A 19,779-nucleotide genomic window follows, 5' to 3' on the forward strand; every position below is an offset into this window, starting at 1 on the left:
ACTGAATGGATGTCCATCAGTTGGAGAATGGCTGAATAAATTGGGTATATGAATATTTGGAATATTCTGTTCTGAAGAAGCCAAAGGGATGATTTCAGAAAGGCCTGGAAGACACACGAACTGATGCTGGAGTGATAGAGCAGGAAAGGAGATCTTATACTTCAACAACAATACTATATGATGACCAGTTCTGATGGACCTGGCCATCCTCAAGAGATCAAAAATTTTCAATGGAGCAGTAATGAACTGAACCAGCTCGAAGAAAGAACTCTGGGAGATGACTAAAACCATTACACTGAATTCCCAATCCCTATATTTATGCCCACCTGGGAATTTCCTTAAAAGCTAATTGTACAATATTTCAGAATCTGATTCTTTTATACAGCAAAATAACTTTTAGTCCATATACTGTGTGTATCTAATTTATATTTAATTATTTAACATCTACTGTCATCCTCCATCTGGGGGAGGGTAGAAGTAAAGGTGAAAAAATTGGAACAAGAGGGTTTGGCAATATTCTTTAAAAATTACCCTCATATAACCTGTAAATAAAAGGCTGTTAAATTAAAAAAAAAAAAAAAAAAAAAAAGATACAATTCCACAAAGCAATTAAACCTGAAAAATGAATGCAAGTTTCTGAACAAAACAAGTAGTAACTACTTAGTTATTTTGTCCTTACCTTCACTTCTCTGTTAGAATTGTTCAAATACGGATTCATCAAATCTAATCTTAACAGTTCAGTTGGCTTGCTTAAAGGAATACAGGGCAATGTAGAAAGATCCAAAAATACGCGTACAGGAACCTACAGAAAGCACATTAAAATTCCAAAAAATAAACATAATAACCTTCAATATGAGGAAGATTCACTATTACCTTAAAAAAATTTAAAAACTTGGATAAAAGCAAGGTGAAACTTAGGTAAGTCAAGCACCAATACTTGGTATCTATAAATTCTAATTTGCTAATTACACAAAAACATATTATGACCCAATTGCTACAAAGTAAGGCAGCAGCAATACCTTATTAATAATGTCACCCTATAATACAAGAATCTTTAAATAAAAAAATTTATTTCTGTGCATTTTTCTAAAAACCTATTAGATGGACCATTACAATGAATGATTTTTTAGTTGGTTTAGTACACAAATGTAGAGAAAAAGCCAACTTTGTAATTAGAAGGCCAAGCAAAGAGGACAATTTTATGCCACCAAGAGATATTGCCAAATGTTTGTTTATAAATTAAGCATCTTTTGGAGGTAAAAATCAATAGGCAGTTTGTGACTATTCTGAGCCTATTCTTTTAAAAAAAAAAAAAAAATCCCTAAAAATTTAGTGGCCTGCTATTTATTCACTTAGGCTTCTTTTTCAATCCAAAGTTTCCTAGGTCTACTAAGAGAATGAAGAAAAGGAACAGATAGGTAAAAAAAAAAAAAGAACATTTTCTAACAATTTATCACTATGTAACCTTTAATGAACTAATTTTATATTCACTTTCCAAAGGAAATATTAACTTATTACAAAACTAAATAAGTTACAGGTTCCTTCTTAAGCCTTTGGGGATGGGAAAGCGAAAGATGGGGGACAGGAAGAAATTTTAATAGTTTGGCTTGAAAAAACAATGTATCATTTCTCTATAAGTACTTTAGCTTCCATAACCTTCTCATCCAACTATGGAATACCATCAACAACAATGCAGCAAACATTTTTTAGGGACACACTGTGCTAAGTGCTCTACACTGGACTTGCTTCCATGGAACTTAGAATCTAGTAGAAAAAGCACCTCATCAGAATGAATCCCCACATTCAAGTGAAGAGCCATGTTCTCAACCAAAGACTTCTCTGTCCTAACCTTCTATCTTCTCCTTCCGGGAACCTTATAGAGAAAGCAGCATTTTGGCCCTTTCCTCTCTACTGCACTTCTGAAAACCCACTTGGATTGCTCCACAAAGTATCCTTCCCTCTTCCAATGGAGCAGCAGCCTTATTTATCATTTTCCCCCTTTCTGGTAACTTTAGCTCATTTATCCCAAGAGAATCATTTAACTTCCTTCACTTATCCTTTTTTTAAGACGGCAAAAAATCACAGTTAATAAAGATTAAGCATGCTACTAGGGACAAATACCTGCAACAATTAAAAAAATAAGGCCAGGCATTTTGAAGTGTACCTTAGACAATGGTAAAGAACAAGAATGGCATCAATTTCAACATTATCCTTGAGTGTGTCCTGAAGTATGACTTGGAATCAAATTTTTCATCTTTTTTAACCTTATTCGATAATTTGGTTTTTTTCTTTCCTATTTACCTTTTTGTGCTTCTTTTGAGTTTTGAATTTGAAAATGAAATTTTCAAATGAAAATGGTCTTTTCATCAGGAATGTTTGAAAGTCCTCTATTTCCCTGAATCCATAATTTTCCTCTGAAAAATATGCTCAGTTTTGTTGGGCAATTGATTCTTGACTGTAATCCAAGGTCCTTTACTTTTTGGAATATCGTATTCCAAACTCTCCAATTCCCTAATGTAGAAGCTGCTAAATCCTGTATAATCAATCCTGACTGCTCAGTAAGACTACTTGTAGTATTTTCTTCTTGACCTGAGAATTCTGGAATTTAGCTATAATGTTCTTGGGAGTTTTCATTTTGGATTTCAGTTACTATTTCACCCTCTAGATAGCAGAGCAGTTTTCCTTCATAATTTCTTGAAAGATGATGATGTTATTTTTTTGATCACGGCTTTCTGGTAGTTCAATAGTTCTTAAATTATCTCTCTTGGAATAATTTTCCAGGTCAGTTGTTTTTCCAATGAAGTACTTTAGATTTTCTTCCATTTTTTCACTCTTCTGATTTTAGTTGATTGATTCTTTTTGTTTCATAAGAGTCATTAGCTTTCACTTGCCCAGTTCAAATTTTTAAGGAATTATTTTCTTCAGATTTTTTTTGTTATCTCCTAAAAAGGAGATTTCAACAATTCTGCTTTGTAGTTCTTTTCCTTAGTAGATTTTTGTACCTCTTTTTCCATTTGGCCAATTCTACTTTTTAAGGAATTATCTTCTTTTTCTAAGCTGTTGATTTTTTTATTGATTCACTTGTATAACTCTATTTCTTTTTCCAATTTTTTTCTACTTCTCATTTGTTTTTTAAAATTTTTTTGATCTATTATACTCTTCAATAACAATACTATATGAGGATCAATTCTAATGGAAGTGGCTATCTTCAGCAATGAGAGGATCCAAATCAATTCCAACTGAACAGTAATGAACAAAACCAGCTATACCTAGCATAAGAAGACTGGGAAATGAGTGTGGATCACAACATAACATTTGTACTCTTTCTGTTGTTGTTTCTTGCATTTTTGTTTTTCTTCCCAGGTTATTTTTACCTTCTTTCTAAATTTGATTTTTCTTTTGCAACAAGAGAATTGTATAAATATGTATTTTTAAAAAATTTTTTTCTTGGATCTCTTCCAGGACTTGTTGGGCCTGAAACCACTCCATATGTCTCTTTGAGGCCTTACATGCAGGTGATGTGACACTGTTGACTTGTTCTAAGTTTATGTTTTGACCTTCCTTGTTGCCACAGTAACTTTCTGTGGTCATGGCTTTTTGTGTTCTGCTCATCCATTAGCCTTTTTTGGGCCATTTAAAGTTGAGATCTACTCCTGGCATACAGGGTGGTACTATCCCAAGCTTCTTGTGCTTGAGGGATAGTCTAGGATCTGGTCACTGTTTTTGCTAAGACCTCCAGAGCTGGCAGTTCACAGCTGCATTGAGGTTGCCTGACCTAGTCTAGTCAGCACTGAGGCTTCCAGGACTGCCCTGAGAGTGCCAGGCCTGACCACCAGCCTGCTGTATTGGAGCTGGAGGCCTTACCACTAGCCCCTGTGCCAGTGGCCTGCTAAGTCAGGGTCACAGGGCTTTGGTTGCTGATCTTTGCTGGGGATAAAGGCCTCCTACTGGCTTTCCCTGCCTGCACTGGGTTGCACTTTACTTTTACCAAAGGGAGACAGACTTTTCCTTCAGTCCTTCTAAGTTATGTTGGGCTGAAAAACTGTTTTACCCTATCCTTTTGTGGATTCTGTCGCTCCAGAATTCATTTTGAGGCAAAATTTAAAGTTGTTTCCAAGGGAAATTGAGAAGATCTCAGGGAACTTCTTGCCTTTTCTCTTCTATCTTGGTTCTATCTCCTCCCCTTACCATCATTTGCAATATTGTTTCTATGGAAAATACATTTAAGTACCAAGAATCAGACTTCACAAAATTTCATAATACAATACCTTTGTTAACTTGGAGACTGCTTATAAAGAGAAACCTGTAAAGTATACACTGACTATACAGAAAACAATAATAAAAACAACAACAAATCTAGTGGGAGAAATACATGAAAGAAAACAATTCAGAAGAGGAAAATGGTTACAAAGAGGAGGTTTATTTACCATCTAATTAAAATTATAGCTTTTTGTTAAAAACAAGTTTATAGTATCAAAAATAATTTTTAAATTCTTGTGTAGGTGAATGCTCTTTTGGGATTTTGTTTATAATTTTTAAAGCTGAATTTAGTTGTAAAATTATTCAATGCAGTAAAACATTCAAATAGAAATGGGAAATAATCTACAAAACAAAACAAAGCAAATTATTTTCTTTGGGAAAAGCATTCTGGTTAACTGAGTGGTACTTGTTTCCCATAAAAATAAAAGCTTTCAAACTATGAAATGGGATTCCAAGGTTGCAGATGCGCACACACGCACACACACACACACACATTTCACTTTTTTTAAATTTCTAAAAAATAAATGAGGCACACTGGGTAGAAAGCTAGCCTCAGTTAGGAAGAACTAGGGGTTCAAGACTCATCTCTGACACCTCTTGACTCAGTGTGAGCCTAATCACATCACCTAACCTTTTAGTACCTCAGGGATACTCTCTAAAACTCCTAATTTGTAGAATAGATGCAGATCTGTTGAAGTTCCCCACCAGAAAAGTCCTAACGTTGATGGAACCAAAAGTCAAGTTAAAGAAAATTAAAAAGAAGGCATCATTGATTCTAAGTTGTAAGGGACTTCCCAGTTAACTGAGTCCATACCCCTTCATTGTGAAGCTATGAAGAAGCAGAGACCCAAGTCTGAGACAAGGTGGGAGAAGTGTCTGAAAGTCTTGTGACTCCAGAGTCTACATTTTTTTCACACCCAGTACAGCAATGAAGTCCATATAGTATTTGTTTTCCAAAGTATTTTTACTATTTTTTTTACAGACCATATTATCTTTGATAGTAACTTGCTCTAGATCATTATAATTCAGATCCCTGGGTCTAATGGATAGACTCATTAAATGAAACTAGAAGGAGTAACAGAAACTGAAATTACTTAATGGAAATCTCTATGTATTTTTATCCACTAAGTAAATTACATTGCCATTCCCTAGCCACTTAAATATCAAAATCATGATGTAAAAACAAAAAAGTTAATGACTTTGAATCCTCAATTAAACAGCAATTTGTTGGGGTTTTTTTTCTTGAAATAATATTGTCTCTGGAACCCCTTATGTTCTATACTCTAAAAGTGACTGACCAAAATTTTTGGGGAAAAAAAGATTAAAAACTTCAGAAATTACTTTAAAATGCTTTGCATATAGGCATTACTAATTTAATGAACTTGAAGCCAGGGATTTCACAGAACCTCCAGGTACAAGCTGGAAATGAAATGAAAGCAAGATTAGAAAACTAACTTTGCTACTGTCCTCCCCTTGCTTTTTTTCTCAATTTTTTCCAAATACCAAAAAAAAAAAAAAAAAAAAAAAAAAATCCCTTTTCTGTAGGAAATAGTTTTCCTAAAACATGATTAGTAGAGTGACTAAATGATTTCCAAAGAATACTTACATGGATTAAGTAGAAACTAGCAATTTCTTTTTCTCTAGAGCACTGATTTATGAGAAATCCAGATTTTAAAATTTATAGGGAAAAAAAAAGAACTCTACCTGGAACTGGTTAATGAAAGGTGCTATGTTCAGTCCAAGAGTTGGTTCTGTCCCTTGAACAGCGTTCTCTTCAACCAATGTCTGTGATTCCACAAGCATCCCCAACATGAGTACATATTGAGGAAAGATTTTGCCTCCAGACTGTAATAAGCACCTATAAAAGATAGAAATTTTTAAAGAAAAATTGAACTATTAACATATATTTCTAAATGCCAAAAGGAAGAATAAACATGTGAACTTAAGAGCTGTTTGCTGTTCAAAGCTTAAAAAAAAACTACGGTTTATTATCATATATATCTAAAACAGATATGAAGGTAATTGTAGCTTACCTATATTCTAGAGAACCATCAACTCCATGTCCCTAGAACTAAATTTAATATCAATAAGAAAAATATTGAGATCTTAGCTCAATAAACTCTAGGCAAATGACTAACATATTCCAACCAGATCTAGGACAATATGCCACAAATTTTGGGGACCATGAATTTATATTGGGAGATGAGGACTACCCAAGTTTCCTAGGCCCATCCACAAAGATGAAAGAAGGTTATGTGATTGAAATAGGTGAAAAATGTTAAGTTGTATTGTGTATCTAATTTATATTTTAATATATTTAACATCTACTGGTCATCCTGCCATTTAGGGGAGGGGGTGGGGGGGTAAGAGGTGAAAAATTGGAACAAGAGGTTTGGCAATTGTTAATGCTGTAAAGTTACCCATGCATATATCCTGTAAATAAAAGGCTATTAAATTAAAAAAAATAAAAAAAAGTTAAAAAAAAATTAAAAAAAAAAAGAAAAATGTTAAGTTGAAATGAGAAACTGAGAAAATAGAAACTTTTAATAGGCTAGAAGAAATAATAATGAAAATAATATATATCCATTTCTTCAATTCAGAATTAACTAATTTATATGGGAACTTCCTTCAATCTTTTCAAATTAGTATTATTCTAGTCTCTTACAGTTGCCAGTGACCCAAATTTATTATTAGTGACTTCAAGAACACTTTATAAAAAAGTGTTTATAAAGAACATTCATAAATACGACTATCACCGCATTGTTATTGGATAGTAGACTATCCTAAAATACTCATTTCACTATTTGTATAATACAAATAGCATGGAGGTCACTCTGAGTTTCCTAAAGCTATGCCAGTTGGCAGGTCTTTCACCAAGCTAAAAAGGTTTCAAATATAGGCTCAACCAAAGTCTGTGTGTCTCTGTCAACTGCAGAAAAGTTTAGCAAGGTTTTAATGAGACTCATCAATGGAATTTCAACCACTAAGTGATGGATTTTTATTTATGCCACAACAATTCATAAAAAGCCACTGGTAAAAGAAAACCAGACTGATGAAATCACGGACTTAATTGTAAGGATAGTACAGTTCATAATGAACTGATCCAGCTTTACATATGCACTGGCAAGGTTAGTGACAGTTCTTGGAATGAAGATGGACATTTGATAAAAATACAACTTGTAAAAAAAGTCTTTCTTTAGCTAAATCAAGGATGCCTACTCAAGAAACCAGAACCCTGATGAAAGAATAAATTAAGAAAATGAAACGTGAGGGATACAGAGATCTATAAAGATTTATATGATGACTGCACATTGTAAACTACAACTGGTTGACTTAAAAACTGTAATCAATGCAATGATCAACCACATCTCTAGAAGATAGTCAATGATGAAACATGCTACTTACCTTGTGACAAAGAGATATATGAATGGTGCAAAATAAGAAATATATTTTTAGACAAGGCCAATTGGGGATTTGTTATGTTTGACTAGGATTATTTGTCACAAAGGAAGGTTTTGATAGTTTTCTTTTTTTTGGCAAATAGTGAAAGGGTGGAGAGTAAGGTTAGCTTTAACTAACTAAGGGATAATGTATCCAAAAAATTTCAAATTTCCAAAAAAGTTAAAAAGATAAAAAATAAAATTAAAATCTTTTCCCTGCATTTTTACCTGTATAGAGAAATGCTGGATTAAGTTCTCATTTCCATTAATATTCTCAAGTTTTTTTACATACAAAAAGGTCATATTTCAGTCAACAGGTATGTTTACCCAGGAAATGATCCCCTCAAATAACTACCCTGGGAAAGATCTGATCAAAAGATCTCAACTCAAAATTTGCCCACCAATCATCAGATAAAAGAAAGTATTTGGGTATATTTGAAATACCTATAACTCTATATAATGTTAATTATTGCCAACAAGGTACTACTTCAACTCTACTAAAGAATTTTATTATAACAACTTGATTGTTTTTCATCTACATGTCTCATTTCAGAGGACTTTGAAGTTTTTTATCTTTCTGAGAATATGGGAAAAATTGTCCTCACAGGCAGCTTAACATTTTATTTTATGAGGTCTCTTTCAAAATGTACTGACACTGCTAGATTAAAGATGTACATGTACTGTTCATAAAATTCCCAGATTCTAAAAATGCAGAATTGGGACATCAAATAAAACACACTTTAAGAAAAATGACACACATGCCAAGAATTTTGCTTTCAGCATTTTCACTCTCTAAAAACTTTAATTCTCAATTAACTAGAAAAAATTTTATTCAATCAAAATATTACATTTCCCCAAATAAGCATTTTCATGCAAATAGAGATTTTAACTTTCAATGATTAATTCTGCTGGCTCCTTACAAAACTGAGAATCTCACCTTCTTACCTAACATTACATAAACACAAGCAAAAAAAGCCTTCCATCTGAGTATTTTTCTGATCTGAGTTGGCAAAAGTTCTGAATCCCTAAGTAGGTAACACACAAGATGTAATTTTGAATACTCTCAAAAGTCATCAGCATGGCCAAGTCAATTTACTTGGAAGAACTAGTGGTTCCTGTCTGATTTCTTGAAATAGAATGTGTATAATACAATATGCTAAAACTTTATTGGAACAAATAAAATTTTGTTAAAATGTAGTGATTTAGTTTATTGGGGGAAAATCAATATAATTTGTCTTAAGAGTACAAACAGTATTGAAATAAACTATCCTTAAATCTTCTGGTTGTTTTATCCACATCCAGATATAGCTAATGGTTGACACAAGAGGGTGCCATTTCATGAATTTAAAGGAAAAATATACTAAATTAAAGAAAGCATAAAGGTGAATGACCCACTTAAAATCTGCTCTTAACAAGAGAACATGGTAAATCAGCTAATCCACAAACAACTGGCTAAATTGGTTGTCAAAAAATTCTAAGCACTGAGAAAAAAAATGCATGAAGAACTCAGAAATATGTCTGGCCACAATCCTACTCAGCTAGTAGATGGAAAATCCTTAAAGTGTGTATTCCATTACTGTTCTGTAAGAAATGACCAACAGGATGATTTCAGAAAGGCCTGGAGAGACTTACACGAACTGATGCTGAGTGAAATGAGCAGGACCAGGAGATCATTATATACTTCAACAACAATACTAGATGATGACCAGTTCTGATGGATCAGGCCATCCTCAGCAACAAGATCAACCAAATCATTTCTAATGGAGCAGTAATGAACTGAACTAGCTATACCCAGAAAAAGAACTCTGGGAGATGACTAAAAACCATTACATTGAATTCCCAATCCCTATATTTATGCACACCTGCATTTTTGATTTCCTTCACAAGCTAATTGTACAATAATTCAGAGTCTGATTCTTTTTGTACAGCAAAATAATGTTTTGGTCATGTATACTTATTGTGTATCTAAGTTATATTTTAATATATTTAACATCTACTGGTCATCCTGCCATTTAGGGGAGGGGGTGGGGGGGGTAAGAGGTGAAAAATTGGAACAAGAGGTTTGGCAATTGTTAATGCTGTAAAGTTACCCATGTATATATCCTGTAAATAAAAGGCTATTAAATTAAAAAAAAAAAAAAACAATCAGAATCACAAGCTAAAAATGGCCTTTAAATAATAAAAAAAAAAAAGTGTGTATTCCACATTATTTAAAATGAAAATATCCCAGAAGTTATTCATTTTCTCAGTGTTCTATTAAGCAAAGTAATGTTCTTTAGTTATGTTCAGATGGTATGATTTAAAAAAACAACCAAAATTCATGTCTGTTTAGGTTTGCTGGTGTTAAAGAGTGTTTTGTTGTTGTTCATACCACTGCTGTTGCCAGACTCCTCAAAGGAATCCTTTGCAAAGCCAAATATTGCCTCAGCGCCATCTGTGCCTCTAATGGTAAAATATGTCCTAATTCCAAAACCTAGCCATAAATGGCAGTTCTAAAAAGGAGAAACTTTTTTTTTTAAGTAAAGGAAGATTGGCTTTGTATTATATCTACTCTAAATATATGCCATTCTTCTCCCTTTCCTTTTTTTCAGAAGGCTTAAGTATAGCAACAGAGAATCTTAAGTGGGGAAAAGCTTTCATAATACTCAACACAAAAATCTGTAAGGAAGTAAGGAGGCATGGGAGGACAGGCTTAGCAGGCCCCTCAGGAAAGAATGCAATGGGCAATGGGTATGAAATATCTCTGAGGATAGTTGGTTCTGAACTATCTTATCCTTCATATATTCATTTCCATTTACCTGATTTCTTCCATATGCCAAATTCTAATTTCTATAAAATCTTTATGAGAACGATCTATAGACATATCAAGGGCATGAAAATATGACAAGTGAATAAATAAAAGGCTTTTCAGAAACAATTTTCTATAACAGACCATAGCTTCACTGTCACACAATGGTCTGAAAAATGTAATGAAGGCAAGATCCCACTGTATTTATTGTTGGTTATGAAAAAAGCATTTTTACTAAGTTAAATCTTAAAGTGTCTCCCAGGTATATCTTTAGATCCCTACCGGATACACCTAGAGAAATAACTTTATTTAGCTATGCCCTACTCTTCATTATCAAGCAAGGCAAATCAAAAGAAGTTTGTCACAGTAATGGAGAATACCCTGTGCAAAGTCCAAATGGAAGAGGGATTCTGTTTGCCATGTGAATTGCTGCAAGACAGAGTACTATAGAACCTTTTCAATGAGATGCAGAAGCTATCAAAAGAGAATAATCTCTTTTGATAATAATCCACAAAAGAAAATAAAAATAAAGAATAAATATTATTCATACTATGACATGCAATTAGACTGCAATCCATTTAGGCAAAACCTATTTATATATCTTATACAATTAGCTAAGCCCACAACCAAACAAGAAAAAGGGAGCAGACTGAGTTGAACTTGCAAAATTGCACAGCATTCTCAACAATTCCAAGCTGCTCCCTTTTTAAGTTATTCGTCCAACAATGCTACACAGCAACAAATCAAGCAATATCACATGCTTTAGGATCAAAAATGTGGGTAGTGAAGGAACACATGCTGAATTGTATCACCAATGTAAATATGCATGTAAAATATGGCATAAAAGTACTTTCTAAGAAAGGTCTAATCAGAAGAGAAAGAGGCCAGTTAGGCAAAAATAGCAAGAGATTAGAGATCATCAGCCAAGTGCTGCATTTGTAGCTAGAGAAAGTGAGAAGACTTAGAGGAAGGCCTCCACCATTTTGCACACATCTTTTATGTACAGAAGAACAAGAAATCATACAGAATGAAAACCATAGAAGTACTAGTTTGGAAAATACCCACAATCAATGGAATCCTGAATCTATTGAATTAGTGAAATATCTTGCTTCATGATTATTACTAGTTAATTTCTTTACATTAAACATCAACTTTCAAAGAATAATCTGGGAACACTCATTCAATTTGACAAATATTTAGTGAGCATCTAAAGTGCACAAAACTGTGAGAAGTTTTTGAATAACTACTTTCAAGGAACAATTATGGGAAATGAGACAGGTAATTGGAAGTTAAAAATATGCAAATGAAAAGGAGAACTACAAACCCAGACCATGACATTTCAGAGGAGAAAACTCAAAAAATACTATTTAATTAAGGAATATATTAACTTCACAAACAATAATAAATTTACTTCCTCTATAGTAGTTTCCTACATCCTCTCAGGTCCAGAAGCAATTATTTACCCAAGAAGGCTTGCTCTGAAAAATTTACAAGGTATAAAACAATAAGCATGTCTGCAATTAGCAGAGAAAGTCATCAATTTTGTATTCTATCTACAATAGCTAATACAAACTAGACCATCACCCTCAAAGAACAACTTGCCTACTTCATAATCCTCCTCCTAACTCCACCCTCACCTCCAAAATACCTAACTTGTAAATATTCCTTTCCAAGATTTCTTATTATAGCTTATGTTGCTTAATGCAAGACATAAATAAAAACTGAAGATACTGACTATAAACATACCAGAATATATACATTCCAATAAGTGTTACACTGGCAAAGTAGCCAACTTAACGACTACACTTATAATAATAATAGTATTGGTTATAAAAATTTGGGGGAGCTACCTTCGATGCTAAATTTATGGAGCCACCAAAAAAAATCAGTCTCACTACATTCAAGGCTAGCTAGAAATTCTTTTAACCCACTACGAGATAAATGATACAACCAAACTACCCAGTTTGATGATATATCTTCACTGGTTTTGGCTCTGAATGACTTTTAGCTAGTTCCAAAAATCAAGCCCACTCCAAAGCCTGGAAATTTTCACCAACAACAATCACCACAAGACTGTATTGCAGTTTTCTGAAGGCAGTTACAAAAGGGAGAGTTCCAGAATATCTCTGAGCAACAACAGCATCACTGGAGTAAGTATATGACTTGGTCAATTACACTGAAAGGTATGGAATATTTGGGGGGGGGGGGGTTTCTGGCACTTTCACAATTTCTTTCTTCCTTCAATTCATCTGTCTTTTACTAATAGTCACTTTTCCAACCTGTACTTCTACATTTCCTGCAAAAGAACTCCAACTGACTATGAAATCCTTACATTTTTTTAAACATATTTTTTCCTACTATACCTTGTTCAAAAGAATTTCCCTAAATTAAGAATTTTTGTCCTTTCATTCCAACGAAATAGAATATTTACACAATTTTCTATTTTCAATGCCATAAATAAAAGCCATATTTTCTTTAAGTGACACTCTACCCTCCCTAAGAAAAGTCATGGTAAAAACAGAACAGGCCTTAAGACCTTGTATTAGAGCCTAGCAATATATAAATATAAATAAATATAGTTTTAAGTGCTTTTTGCACAGCCAAAGCATAGAAGAAATTAAATCATCTCTACACACTCTGAACTTTGAATCTATATTCCAGCTCTAATCACTTAGAAGCTGTCCAAATGCCATTGTTTTCTATGGACTCCTCCATCTACGATGGGATTCTTGGTTTGCATGAGACATTAATTACTCTAGCAGGAAAAGCAAACATGAGAACTCTGTCAAGGAGAAGAACATGAATAAGTCTTTGATTTTCTGTGCACACAAAACTGACTCCTTTTCACGGCCAACAAACGTGCAGTTGCCTATTAAGGTCAGACGTGCAGACAAACCTCCCGCGTGTAGCACACTACCTGGATATTGCTGCCTTTTCCATCATCTCCTGCTGAATAAGGCCAGAGGGCTCAATGACATCCAAGATGATAATGCCCCAGAGTTTGTCCGACTTGGGTCTCTGCAGAACGGCGCCATCATCTTCCACGCGTCTTAGCCAAAACTCGAGCGTGTCTCTAGGAAAATGGTTGGCTTCGGAAATGAGGTCCAGGGTGAGCCGGTGCTGCTCCTTCTCCACAGAACTGTAAGGCTTCACCGGCCCCAGCATGCCGGCAATGATGGGCAGAATGGAAAAGCCCTCAGAGACATCCAGCACGTACAAGGGGTCAGGGAGGGCACTGCCATCCTGGGCATTTCCAGAGTTCACCTCTCCCCCGAGGCCTTCAACGTCCATGATCTGCAACTGTTTGTCTGGGGTCAGGGAGGTCAGCACTTTCCTCATGGCAGCTTTAAACCCTTCATGATAGGGAACGTTGTTAAGCAAAGCGATTTCTGTTGATTCCAGTGTGCATGTCTGCCTGACTTCATCTGGTTTACTGGTTTGAAGGCTCGCCAGGGCACTACAGAGTTCAGCCTCACTACCTAAAACAAGGGACTCTTCCTCATTTTTGTTGGAACCTCTCTCAACATCCATTCCACGATCAGCATTTAAAATACGAATATTCTGGATTCTCAGGTAACAGTCCAGGCAAGAAACTTCCATCATCACAAGGTCTCCAGGCTTCACAAAATAATCTTCAATAAGGTTAGGAGTTGAGGGGAGAGAAAGAATATAGAGAGAGAAGTACAATAATTAATTCAAATAAAAATGCAGTGTTGACAGGATTTTGGAAATAAAATTAGAAGACATGCATTATTACATTACTTGAAAGTAGAATAAAACATGTCTACCCTCAAGGAGCTTAAAATTTACTTGGTAAATATGTTTTATAATCTGTAAAGCATTAACATTTGAGATATTAATAATTAAACATGAAGATATAAAATAATTAAATAATGGAATAGAAGAGGTCAAGTCCTTGGAAAAGTTTCTTAAAGGTGCCTCAATTGAACCTTTAGTTCAATAAACATGAATCATCCACTATAAATACAAAGTACTATATAGTAAGCACTAATGATTGGGGGAAAAAATGGTTTCTGGCCTCAAAGAGTTCATGTTCTACAGCAAGTACACAACAGGTAGACTGATAAATAAAAATAAATATTAAATAACCACAAAGCATATGAACATGTATATATACAAAATAACTTCAAGGGATAGCAAAAAGTCTCCTGTAGGAGGTAAAACCTGAACTGCAAAGCCAAATCTTTAATGAAGCTGAGGTGAGGAAGGAGGACTTCCTGGATGTGAGGAACTAATTATGAAAGTACAGAGGAAAGAGATGGAATATCAGGAATGGAGAAATGCAAGGACAATCTGACTAAGCCAGAAAGCTTGTGACTTTGAATTAGATATGTGGAACTAAACTATACTATGGAAGGCTTAAAAGTCAAGCTACAAACTCTGTATTTTGCCCCACATCAGCCACTAAAGATTCTTTAGTAGAAAAAATGAGGAAATCGATGATTTCAGGGATAATGAAAGACTATGAACTAAAGCAAAATGAACTGAATAGAAACAAAAAAATAAATAAATAAATAAAAGAGTTACCTGAAAACATCAATCTCATTAAAAGAATAATTCTTACATGAGAGGGAGAGAAGTGGGACAGCCCTACTGGACAAGCCTGGAAAGATAGGTTAGAACTGGAGAGCTAAATGCCAAACAGAGGTTTATTTCTTCTCCTAGAGTGTAGGATCTTAAACCAGTGGTCCACAAATACCCAAAGAGCATGTATAATCTTTTTCTGTATCAGACTTTTAAAATTCTGCCTTTTGTAGAGAAACAGGGGATAGTTTAAGACAGACTAATTATTTAGAATACCACTTTTCTCCTTTACTGAGACCTTAATAAACTTTGGGAAACAGGAGATGAAATGAAAGTAGACTTTTACTCTCCCACTTAGGTCCCAACCTCTTACCCCAAGATCATCTAAACTAGGATACAAAAAGGTTCATCACTAGGAGGTTTGTCTATGAATTTTTTGCCCAGGGCAATAGATGAAACAAAGAAAAGACAAAAGAAGTTTTTCCATAAACAAGTCCAGGATGACATAGGCCTATTAGATTAGACTTAATGATACAACCACAATAAATATGAAATATATATGTTTGGAAAATACAAAAGATTTCAGGTGAAGAAAATAAAAGCAACTATGAAAGGACTTCTCACTCTAGCTCTTAAAATGTCCTTTTCTTAAAACTGAAAAGATCAGAAAAATAGAATTAGAAAAAAGAGTCTATATATCAGTTTATCTTTTTATTAAGATCAGGATCTTTAACTATATCCAATTTCCCTCAGGTGTCCTCCTCCAAACCTTAAAACTTCTCTACATCTTTAACCATTACTTTTTTTTTTAACCTTTTATCTTTATTCTTCTCCAATGTCAAAAAGTGGAGAGGGAAAGAAAGGGGTGACAATCTTCTCACCAAGGCCCTTTTCCCCTTGTTCTTGATTGTGCCTCCTCCTCTTCCAGCATCTTCCCTCAATCATTCCCATCTCCAATCTCTCCTGCTTATAATCACATTCAGATCTCCCTTATTTTCCCTCCAAATTTTCCACTTTACTCTTCATAATTATAAGTTAGGAAAAAACTTAGGGGACAGGTGGACAAACTGGAGAAGAGAAGAAAAGACTATGGGAAAGGAATAGCACATCAAAGCAATTTATGCGAAACCACCAGCAAGGATAAAACACTGCATTAAAAGAAGAAAGAACTAAAACCATTTTTCAAGCAATATTAAAGAAACAAGTGGAGGAAAACTAAAGTTAAAAACTCACAAATTCACAGGTAAACAGACTAAATAATCCAATAAAACAAAAAAAGGCAGAACCCCACCATCAGTAGTACACAAGAAACACATCTAGAAAGCAAAGCATCAAAATGAGAGACTGAGCACAATTCATATGCATCAGGTGAATTAAAAATAAAAAGGCTTCTTAACATAGATCTTCTGGTCTTTGAGGATTATTCTCTGTCTTCATTCTCTCTCACCCAAGTACATGCTGTTCCTTAATTAAAAGATTTTATTAGTCCATTGAGAGTCAGAGGTTTTCAATTTCATATTTAAAGCTAAGCTCCCAATTCTGATAAGTCAACAATCAGTTAATTATTTCAGAACAAAAGGTACTACTCAGAGTCCTACAAAATAAAATATTTTGAAGAGTGTGAGTTAGGGAGCACTTATAGATTGAGTGTACAGGACCTTAATTTCCATCCAGTTGCTAACAATCTACTAGATCAGTGAATTTTTCCCCACCAATGACAATGAAAATGAAGCTTTCCAATCCCTCTTAACCAGAGTCCAAGTGACCCAACAAGACAGCCCAGGAAAAACCACAGTGTAAAGGAATGCACTAAGCCAGTGATTCCATAATTATCACAGAGCAGGTTGGGATCCTAAGATCAGGATCACAAGATAAACAATTTGGGCTGGAAAGGAGCTCAGAGTTCAAACAATCTAACCCCTTAGGCCAAGATCAGATCACATTCAGTGACAAAGATAGAAGATCGGACCTGAACCAGATCTTCTCTCTCTTTAGTGAACAACACTGTTTCTCAAAAACTTCTATTTGCTTATTTTCCTTTAAACAAGTTCTATCAACACCAAAAGAAATAAGTGTATCCTATTCTGTTTGTGTATGTGCACATGCACAAGTGCATAGACATAAATTTAATCTAAAACTGTGATTTCATTGGAATACAGAACTCTTAGTTAGGAAATACCCTCTACTAATAAAAACTAGTATCTATTTTGAAACTGTTTTGAAAGCTGCCTGAAGACACTAAGAGGTTGTCACAGAGCCAGTAGGTTTCAAACAGGACTTGAACCCAGGTTTTCCAGTCTTTGCAGCTAATTCTTATCTCCTAATCTATGTTGTCCCTCACCAAAATACATACAGTCCCTAAAATAAAAAATCATGACTCACTGAGAGCCAGCGCAATTCAGCTTTACTTTGAAAGTACAAGTGAAAATAAAACGCTATAAATTCCTGAAAGGTAAAATGAATGTCCCCGTCCTTTGTGAGGTACACTGAACTGTGACTTAAGTTTTTCTTCCCAGCCCTCCCTTTGCTTCCACCATTACAAACAATCAGGACTCAAGCCAACCAGTCATAAAACAAACTAAGCACACACCTGGGAGGTTCTGCACAGGGTAGACAGCTTGTTCCCAACATGTCTCTTCATGAGGACTGGTTGATAAACTGTGTTCATCATCAAGCTGAAGTACAAACCAGACTATAATGGCATCTAACACTCCTTCCCGAATGACAGGAATACTTAGCTGATGAGGATTTCTGGTTGCAAGACTTTTTAGTTCCTAATCAAGAAAAGGAATTTTAAAAGCTATTAGATTTAATATTTAATACACAAGTAAAAGGGTACACACAAATATACACACAGTATATAACAATCTACCCAAGTATTACTAGAATATTTCACCATCTCCAAATTCAATTTCTCAGCAAAGACATGTTCATGAAGCATTCTCCAAATTAAAAAAAGGTTTAACCTTCTTCTAATTCAGTATATGCAAATATACATAGCTATGATCTAGGTTTCTGTCAGCATGAAGAACTCTCAGTGTCAGGCCATTTCCTCTCATCACAACCTATTCATGACCTAATAAGGAACCTATAGAGTTTAAGATGTGTCCAAAGGTCATATAGTTACTAATGTCTCAGAATCTTAAAGGAAAGTTCCTCAATTAAGGTCAGCACCTTCATCTACTACATTATGATGCCTTATCAAAACACAGCATAATTGTTGGTGGAGTTGTGAACGAATCCAATCATTTTGGAGAGTAGTTTGGAACTATGCTCAAAAAGTTATCAAACTGTGCATTCCCTTTGATCCAGCAGTGTTACTACTGGGATTATATCCCAAAGAGATTATAAAGAAGGGAAAGGGACCTGTATGTGCACAAATGTTTGTGGCAGCCCTTTTTGTAGTGGCTAAAAACTGGAAACTGAATGGATGTCCATCAGTTGGAGAATGGCTGAATAAATTGTGGTATATGAATATTATGGAATATTACTGTTCTGTAAGAAATGACCAACAGGATGATTTCAGAAAGGCCTGGAGAGACTTACACGAACTGATGCTGAGTGAAATGAGCAGGACCAGGAGATCATTATATACTTCAACAACACTATATGATGACCAGTTCTGATGGACCTGGCCATCCTCAGCAACGAGATCAACCAAATCATTTCCAATGGAACAGTAATGAACTGAACCAGCTATGCCCAGAAAAAGGAATCTGGGAGATGACTAAAAACCATTACATTGAATTCCCAATCCCTATATTTATGCACACATGCATTTTTGATTTCCTTCACAAGCTAATTGTACAATATTTCAGAGTCTGATTCTTTTTGTACAGCAAAATAACGTTTTGGTCATGTATACTTATTGTGTATCTAATTTATATTTTAATATATTTAACATCTACTGGTCATCCTGCCATCTAGGGGAGGGGGTGGGGGGGTAAGAGGTGAAAAATTGGAACAAGAGGTTTGGCAATTGTTAATGCTGTAAAGTTACCCATGCATATATCCTGTAAATAAAAGGCTATTAAATTAAAAAAAAAAAAAAAAAAAAAACAGCATAATAGTTACATACACACACAAAAAGTATTGAATTAACAATCAAGAGACTTGGGTTCTTAGTCCTAGGTTTCCATTGTTCTATAGGCTACTTTAAGCTTAGTCAGAAGAAATCACTAAAATAATGGCCATGATTTATGTGAAGAATATAAATCAATAATGAGTAAAAAAAAAAATTATATGCTGATCTTTAGTTATGGACCCTGTAATAAAAGGAAATAGTGAAAAAAATAAATATAATAATCAGGGTATATCTTTCTCATCTTGAATATGCATCAAATTTGGAGCAATTTAATCCAAAAATTATCTTAAATGCATCAAATTTTAAAAGCAGCATACTATATTCTTATTATTTGGCAATCTCTAGAACTTTAGATGATAATACACAAAATTTCAGTGATTATATAGTAAATTTTTAAATAGCAATAATAATTTAACAATCCAAGGAGTTGTTTACCTGAAGATTATTGAAATTGACTGTCATAGTTTCAAAGGACTCTGTTAGAGGTAAATAGCCCCCAGGAACTCGACTCATTTTTTCAGTTGTATAAGGTTCAATTGTTTCTTCAAAATCTACAGAAGAATATGCTGGACTCTGAAATTTCACAGATGCTGGTAAATGAACACCAGCAATATCCTGAACACCTAGCCTATTGAAGAAGAGGGAAAAAAAGCAACATTTGT

The 19,779-nt window shown here is 34.4% G+C and overlaps 1 protein-coding gene across 1 annotated transcript in view; it reads right to left on the reverse strand.

Annotated features, from left to right (window-relative positions):
* The window catches only part of PRMT9 (protein arginine methyltransferase 9), a 44,223-nt gene that overhangs the window by 2,144 nt on the left and 22,300 nt on the right, over positions 1–19,779 (reverse strand). The window contains exons 7-11 of the mRNA XM_031943771.1: positions 19,553–19,745; positions 17,624–17,807; positions 13,406–14,120; positions 5,965–6,118; positions 680–802 (exon numbers count right to left, since the gene is read on the reverse strand). Of these exons, the coding sequence (XP_031799631.1) occupies positions 680–802; positions 5,965–6,118; positions 13,406–14,120; positions 17,624–17,807; positions 19,553–19,745 (1,369 nt within the window). The remainder of the gene's footprint in view (positions 1–679; positions 803–5,964; positions 6,119–13,405; positions 14,121–17,623; positions 17,808–19,552; positions 19,746–19,779) is intronic.

The sequence above is a fragment of the Sarcophilus harrisii genome, chromosome 6, assembly GCF_902635505.1.
Source record: "Sarcophilus harrisii chromosome 6, mSarHar1.11, whole genome shotgun sequence".
NCBI classification, from domain to species: domain Eukaryota; kingdom Metazoa; phylum Chordata; class Mammalia; order Dasyuromorphia; family Dasyuridae; genus Sarcophilus; species Sarcophilus harrisii.